This window comes from Triticum dicoccoides, chromosome 2A (assembly GCF_002162155.2).
Source record: "Triticum dicoccoides isolate Atlit2015 ecotype Zavitan chromosome 2A, WEW_v2.0, whole genome shotgun sequence".
In the NCBI taxonomy this organism is placed as follows: Eukaryota; Viridiplantae; Streptophyta; class Magnoliopsida; order Poales; family Poaceae; genus Triticum; species Triticum dicoccoides.
Genome location: NC_041382.1, coordinates 731077946 through 731086247, shown reverse-complemented (window position 1 = coordinate 731086247; position 8302 = coordinate 731077946). Strand labels below are relative to the sequence as shown.

The following is an 8302-nucleotide window of genomic DNA, read 5'->3' as shown; positions in this document are numbered from 1 at the left end:
GGTTAGTGGGGAGAACATTTCAGCCCGCGCTTTTCCCCACCAACAACCTCGCCCCGCCGCCTAAGATTCCGGCGAAAGTAGCCGGCGGGAGCACGCCGAAAGGCCGCCACACGCACGAGGTTGCCCTCCGCCCCCCTCCCTCCTGTGTCGGCGGGCCAGGAAGTTACGACCCTTCGTCTCGGGCGGCCGGATTTGGCTTTTCTGGCCGCCGATGGCTGCGCCAAGCGATGGAATGGTCGGGGAGCATCTCGCGCAGCCCCGGCAAAGTCGCCTCGCCGCATGCAGGTACGGGTTCGTCCTGTCACCGCCGCCGACGGTTTGGGGGCATGAATTCGGCCGTCCGTCGGGCTTGGCGCTTGCGCTGAGGCTTTATGGCTCGCCGATGCCGCTCATACAGTGCGACGAGTGCACGCAGACAGTGCTGCGGCTAACTTCGGGCACGCCGGAGCACCCTAGATGGGTGTTCTTCAAATGCGAAAACGACGGGGTACGTGCTGTTTTCATTCGGCTCATTTCGATAGCTCATTCTTTGGTTCAATTGCGATAGCTTATTTCGAACATCATCATGTGTGTAGGAAGATGGATGCTCATTTTGGTTTTGGGAAGGCGAATACATTGATTTATTGATAGAAAGATAGACGTTCGTGCACTCCTTAGTAGAATCGAAGGTAATGATGCGGCTGCATGTGCAACTAGAGGGGAAGCAACGTCTACTTCTTTAGAACCAAAGATGAAGAATGAAGAATGCAAAATCAAGAATCCATAGATCAACAATGAATGCATGAAAAATATATTGGTCCAACTAATGGGAGCAGTTATGGAAGTTGGAAATCTTCTAAAATGCATACTTGTGGTTCTTATTTTCTTTGGTCTTGCTATTCTAGCGAAGTTTTGGTGATGTCCTATGTATTCAATGTTGTTGAAAAAGAAAAGAAATGCATTATGTTGTGTCAAGTTGAGGTGCAAATTTAGGTTTTGCGGGCAGGGGGGAGCGGCGCCAGACCAGACCTCGCAAAGCCGACCCGTAAAAAAGCATATTCTGCGAATATCCTTTTATACGGGTCCGCCGTTGCGACCGGCCTACCGCGAACTGCAAACGCGTTTTGCGGGTCGGCGGGATGCGGGGTCTGGTAGAGTTCTCTTAGCCTACAATGGTTTACACCCTGCAGAAAACACACTCACAGACCACACTCCACGTAAGATTTAACCTAAATGATCATTCCTCACAAGCACGATAAAAAATGTTGGTCTTGGTGACTCACCGCACAGGAGCACACTATCTCCTGCGCGTGCACTTCTTCCGGTGTACATTCAAACGGCTTTTTGTGTAACGGCCACCAAAACCAACTTCCCACGAGTAGAGATTGTAAAATTCGTAGGCCTCCTCGACAGAATCGAAGCTAGTGCCAATTGCTGAATTAATAGCATTTTCAGTCTTGTTGTTGACATAAGCACGAACTGAAGTCCCCAGGGCAGGCACTTTGCTTGAACTCTGCTCCCTCTCATCTGCCGCCTCGCCAATTCTGATCCTGCAAACCATGCCATATCAACTAAATAAGATGGTTTTCTCAATGCAAAAACACTACAAGTGCCATCCCCAGGCGCTCGCTACCATGCATTTAACAAACATCTAAAGAATAAGACACACGAGCAGGCTTCTTCTGAATTTCACACAAAGACATCTGCAGAAAATATATAGCAAAGATCAGGTGACAGGTTTAGAATGAAAAAACAGGGGAAGTCACCTCCTGGTCCAATAAGATCTGTTTGACTTTAACACGACCACGCCATCCTCCTCTCTAAAATTTGCAGCGCCTAGCTCACATGAATCGCCCACCCCTTCGCCACGACCATTGTACGAGCTGCAATTCCTGTCGGTGACAAATGTTTCTTCCGTCTGCTCAACTGATTCGTCTTCTAGGGGGTACCCATCCATGCGCACTGGCTCAGAGGAAATCAAGCCATCTTGGACACCAGCAGTTCCACTGGTCCCATCATCAATCGAGCGCGCGTCGCCAACTCCATCTCTCAAGACAACCCCAACTTCCAAACGAGGAACGAATCTGCCCAGAGAAATAACGCGGAGCCAGATCTGATTTCAGATGAAGAAATACGGGAAAGCGACAATCCAAACCACTGCCACGCCAACTACGGGACATCACCAAGACCGAAAATAGGCGAAAATTCAGAGTTAAACGGAACACCTACATCTGATTCCTCGCAGTGAACTTCATGCCATCCATGGCGAAAGCGCATCTTCTCCGCTAAGATCCATTTAGCGGTCGACGGGCCGAAAACGCATACCCTACGGGTCAGCGAGCGGGTCCACAAGATACATTTACTCTCAATCGACCGCTCGCCAGCCCGCGCAGTGGGCCAAATTCAAAGCCGCCCACCAAGAACATCATGTTCGCGCGAGGCGCGGGTTAACCGTAGGCCCACGCAAATGGTGAACACGACCGAGACGGCACCGTTGTATTTCTTTTCACTATCGATCGTATACAGCTCTGAAGGCTGACAGCACGCATCCAGATGTTGAAATGGTTGACAGAGATTACGGCCTCCAGGGTGCTCGGCCTCCAAAACGCCCCTCTCCTCTGCTTGCTACTAAATGATCATCCATCTTCAAAGGAAAAAAAAAGCAACATCCACCTCGCTTTTGTGCAGGATTGTGTAGATTCTGGCCAGAATCATTCTCATGTGTGGTGAAAATATTTGAAGGCAGCCATGCTGATAGGCAGGCTTTTGCTGCGAAGTTCTTTCCATGGCCTGCTTTGCAAAGGACTGAAAATCAGCTATGTCGAAAACACAAATCTACATCTATCTCCAGATTCACAGACAAATCAACAGGTATCCAAACAACAAATGCAAATTGGCATACAATTCAAAAATAAGAAGCTAAAGTGGCTCAACAAAATATAGGAACAACAAAATTTTATTTTATACAGGCCTTGTCCACACTGAATAGCACTAAGCGTATAGGATACACAAGACCATAGTAAAGAAATAACGAGCATAGTACAGGAACAAGTAGCAAACAAGTTCACGGTAGACTTCACAAGATGTCAGATGCATGAATCCTTCTCCCAGGTGAGCATGCTAAACCATCTTTAACGAGCGACTTCTATAAAGCTTCATGATAGGCATAGGTGAAATTAATTCTTCTGCGTAAGGCGCTATATATCCCTTCACCGAGAGATCATGCTGGCTTTCAACAAGGAGGGACCAAGCAATGGTTATCTCGACCTCACAATCACCAAGCCGGCACCTTTCTCGACTTATGTTGCTGTCTTCAGCTTTGAAGACAACACTTCCGCTGATTTCCTCAGCCTGTATGAGAATTTTCAGCTCCCCTCTTAATTTTACTGATACAACCTGCCTTGACAGATCTAGATAGCCACCCACAGGCACAGTTCCAGTTTGTGAACCAAGCAGCAAAACACACTCGAATGGGCACTTAACACCGTCTTGAGTTTTATCTTTAGGTAGTGCTGAGCAAAAGACTTTGATGCCATTGCCACAACACAATGGGCCCTGTATAACACGGATACCGAGAATAGTGGCTTGAAGTGATTGTTCAATATGCTCATAGCGTAACTCTATTGAACAAAGGCCCTGGAGGAGATGCTCAGAAATACTATCACCACTGCCAAGATCATCTTCATCATAAACAAAGGCTTTACTGATCAATGTTCTATCTTCAGACTCCACCGTGTCCTTTAGTCTTAGGTGTACTTCAATTATAAGAGTGTTGTCCAGTATGTCCCCCGAAATAATTGCACGAGACGGGCCAGTCAAGTGCAGAAAAGGATCCTGCAAGCATCATTATTCGCCATTAATTTACCAACAAAGATGCAAACAATAATAAAAAGAACAGGAAAATACCCATGCATACCTGTTTTGTCAGGATTTGGCAGTCATCCCTAGTGCGAAGGAAGAGAATGTTGCGACGATAGTCCACAACATCTCGTGCAGCGACTACACCGTATACCTTCAGTGGCCACTCAAGGGCATAGCCTTCTGTTTCTGCGGTTTCTACAACTTTAATAGAGTAGACCTGCATGGTCCTCCCAACATCAGCACCCAATTGGGTGTGGCCTGGTATGTAGTGGGTAAAGAGCATGGAGCTCAATACCGCTGCATGCAACAAGTCAAGTATGTGTTAGATAGAAATCTAACGTGAACTAACTAAAGAGTGCACAGATTGCTTTTACTACACATTTAAGAAGTATCAATCTAAGTAGAGTAAATCTTTACGCTTACAGGACAATTTGGCTTGCTAGAGACATGCAGCAAGTGGAAAAAGAAAAGCAAACTAACTAAAAACCATATCACTAGCACATTTACTCACTTGTGTCTTCGAAGCTGCCAAAGTTGCTGCGACTAAATTCCCAGTTTTCACGATGGGCACTGAAATAGAACTGCTCAGCCTTCTTCTCCTCTTCATACTCATTCACAAACTTCCCAACCTTATCCCCATCCTCTATCTCCTCATGCTCCCTTATCGATCCCATTGCCGTTGTCAAATCTGGCACCCATCGACAAAGCCGGTTGAAAACTGCAGAGATAAACTTCAATGTGGAGCAATAGCGTGCGAAGGGCTCATGAATAAGCATGCATATTGCTAGAAATTTTGCTTCTGTTGAGACAAGCTGGCGCATGTCATCCCACAGCTCATCAAACTGCCTGGAGAGCAAACCTAATTTGAAGCCGACCATCGGCACCACCCCCGAAGTCTCGGTCTCTGCCTCTGCCTCCTCCTCAAGCACGTTTCTGACAGATCTGGCTACAGACATTGAGAACCTGACCATCTGCTCCTTGAAATGCTTGGGCACCAATTTGCCACCGTCACCAATCTTGCTCGGGGTCTGCAACATTCTGCCTTCATTGCCAATCCTCAACAATTCAACATCGCCACTCCTTCCCTTCGAAGGCTTCCCTCCAGTTTCCATCTCACCGTCATCGCAAATTTTTATATGGGTCTCATACTCGGGCCGAACGTCACCGTCATCGCAAATTTTGCTATGGGTATCATACTCGGCCCGAGCGAAGATATTTTCCAACAACTCCAACATATCAAATTTCAACTTCAGAAGATTCGAGTGTTCCGCGGATTCGCGAAGTCCAATCTCCAAAATCTTATCCTCCCGGGCCTGGACCCAACTGACACTCTGCTGCATTGAGAATGTAGCCATGCATAGCGAGTCACCTAACAAGCACCCGCCACTCCTTCCCTTCGAATATCTTGCGGTCACCATCCCACTGTCCTCATGACTGTCACCTGACTGTAGCATCGTCGAGGGAACAAGGGACCAAGCAACAGTAATCTCAACCTTAGAGCCATCAGGGAGGGAACAGTCACATTTACTTGTGTCGTATTTTTCGGGTGTGAAGAAGAATTGAGCAGCAATCTCAGCATTTTGTGATGATGATTCAGCCATTATGAGGACTTGCAGCTTTCCTTTTAACTCCACAGAAACTACACGTCTTGCCAGACTAAGGTAACCATTACTAGTCAGAGACATTCCTTCACCTTTCGAATCAAGCAGCAAGACTTCCCTAGGTGGGAGCCCATCGATGTCTTCATTACCATCCTGAGGCAGTGAGGAGCAAATCACTCGGCCGCCATATGGAAAAGGCAATGATTCCTGTTTGGGTGTAACAAACACACCCACGATAGTGGCTTGGACCGACTGTTTAAGTTGCTCATAGCATAACTCCACTGTGCACAAACTGTTTTTGGCGAGATAGCTACCAGAACTATCACCATTGTAAAAGCCAAATGTACTGATCAATGATGTATCTTCAGATTCTGTCGCGCCCTTTACTTTTAGTTGGATTTCGATGTAAACAGTGTCCATTGACACAATTGCACGAACCGGGCCAGTCAAGCTCAAAAAAGAATCCTGCACGCATAATCGTTTGCCATTAACTAATCAACAAGGATGCAGGCAACAAACTGAATATTAAGAACATGAAAATACCATACATACATTTTTTTCGAGGACTTGGCAATGTATTCTTGAACGAAGGAATAGAGGATTGCGATGACGGTCCACAGCATCTCGGACTGCAACCACTCCGTACACCTCCAGTGGCAATGTGAGTTCGTTTGCTGTTGAGATTTTGATGGAGTAGATCTGCAAGGTACTCCCTGCGACAGCTTCACTTGGGATGCGGGTTGTGCAATGTGTAAAGAGCATGGGGCTCAATAATGCTGTATGCAAGTTAAAGTATGAGTAGGTCAAACATGAAGTAATTATAGTGGCCAGAATCCTTTTACGCATTCAAGAAGAATAAAGCATAATCAATAAGTGAAGTAAATTCCAACATCTAAGGAATCATGCAGTAAGTGAAGAAGAAAACTATAACTAAGGCTAGATAACTAGCAGCATTCATGTTTACTCACTCTGGTCTTCGAAGTTGCGGTCGTTGCCCCATATACATTCCCAGCAGCGACGATAGGAAGCGAATCTCTTCCCCTCCATCTCCATGGAAACTTTTTGGTCTCCATGGCCTTCTGCGGCCACTCCTTCCCTGCCGCTCTCCTCCTCCTGCTTCAACTCCTCCATTGCTGAGGAGAATGATTCTGATTTCAGCTTGATGATTGTTGATTTCAATTTCGTGTTAAAATCTGGGTACATTCGCTGGAGCATACTAAGACGCTCAGAGATCCGTTGCAATTTGCAGATACGGCCTAAGTATGGCTCAGAAATAAACTTAAGCAATGTGCTCCTTATATCTTTGTTTACTGATGAGAACGATTGCAGCATTTTGGACATCTCGTGCCGCAGCTCCACAATCTGCTCGGAGAACAAGTGCAGTCTGAAGCCGAACCTCAGCACTGCCATTGCCTCCTTCCGGATCTTTTCTGCTTGAAATAGCTTGTCAATGTCACCGACCACTTTCTCAAATTTTAACAGGATCTCAGTTGTCACATCTGGCACGGTATCCCAGGGGAGTTGGCTGTGTGCCTGGCCAACAACGTGCCCCTGGGTCTCCTTTGCAACCAGATCATGCAGCCCCCTGCATTGAAAGCCTCTGCCTATCTGTTCAGCGATTTGGATTCTGGCACGATGGAGCAGATTCTCGAGTTCTAGGTATCCGGCACTTCTGCATCCCTTCGACGACTTCCCTAGAGTTTCTATCTCTCTGCAGTCGCCAATCTTGCTCTCGGTCTCCATCGATTCTTCTTTATTGCCGATCCAACCGGCGGTCTGCTGGCCCTCCTCATAGGCCAAACGGAAGATCTTGGCCAACAAGACGAGCATATCCGATCTGAACACGTGAAGATAATCGAAGTTCTTCCCTTCACCTTGGTCGCAATGTCCAATCTTCGAAATCTTGGCCTCGATCTCTCGAATACTATTCTGCAAACAGAGCCCAGCCTGATGGAACTCCTTGCTAAGCCCGCCAGGCCTTTCCTTCGAACTCTCTATGGTGGCGATCGTAACCCCGCGAAACTCGTACTCCCACCCCTTCGAACTCCCTGCGGTGGCCATCTCACCCTCCTTGCTAAACATCGACCCGCCAGTCCTTCCCTTCGAACTCTCTGCGGTGGCCATCTCACCCTCCTTGCTAAACATCGACTCGCCAGTCTTTCCCTCCGAACTCCCTGCGGTGGCCATCTCACCCTCCTCACCAATATCCCTTCTCCTTTCGGGAGATTGGATGATTTGCCCCATTTTACTTGGGCATTAGATAATTTGCCCCACTTTACATAGGATTAGATCATTTGCCCCACTTTTCATTTTTCTTTTGATGATTTGCCCTTTTCAATTACTGTAATCATTTTTGAATATTTATTGCTTTTTTCTCCATGCGAAAAGACATAGTTGCCCCTGTGGCTGATTTACAATTTGATACCGTACAAATCTTTTCTCTTTACAAGGCCGTGTCCAACTGAAGCAACTAATTAACAGGGAACAAATCATATCTACTTTTTTTACATGGTTGTACCCAACGGAACCAGGTACTCACAAATCATGGATTGATTCTGTTGCTTGCGTCGTCATGTTCATGACTAGTGGAGAGGCAGATCCACCGCATATATATAGATCTCTCACCTGTGACTGAAGGAGATTCAGCAAGAGATGAAGCATATATATTTTCAGTGTGATACAATTAAACTCTGAAGCATCTGGGGGAGATAACTGAACGAAGTGTTTTATACAATGTACCCAGCTCCATGATTGAAGCAGTACGAGCTGCTAGGGTAATTAGTACTATCAACACTGTCGCCCAACCATGGCTATTACTGGCAACGCAACGAGCTCACACACAAAAAATTATAAATCCATGA

The 8302-nt window shown here is 46.7% G+C and overlaps 2 protein-coding genes across 2 annotated transcripts; both read right to left on the bottom strand.

The window, feature by feature from the left end:
• Positions 1-2992: 2992 nt before the first annotated feature.
• On the bottom strand, positions 2993-4063 carry LOC119358233. Its single transcript, XM_037624882.1, has 2 exons — positions 3896-4063; positions 2993-3813 (listed from the first exon to the last, which is right to left on the bottom strand). Exons 1-2 carry the CDS (start codon positions 4061-4063, stop codon positions 3100-3102), a joined length of 882 nt encoding a protein of 293 aa, XP_037480779.1. The 3' UTR covers positions 2993-3099.
• Positions 4064-4343: 280 nt separating this feature from the next.
• On the bottom strand, positions 4344-7628 carry LOC119358232. The gene is made up of 3 exons (XM_037624881.1): positions 6410-7628; positions 5994-6217; positions 4344-5906 (listed from the first exon to the last, which is right to left on the bottom strand). The coding sequence occupies exons 1-3, from the start codon at positions 7626-7628 to the stop codon at positions 4344-4346; spliced, it is 3006 nt and encodes a 1001-aa protein (XP_037480778.1).
• Positions 7629-8302: the final 674 nt, after the last annotated feature.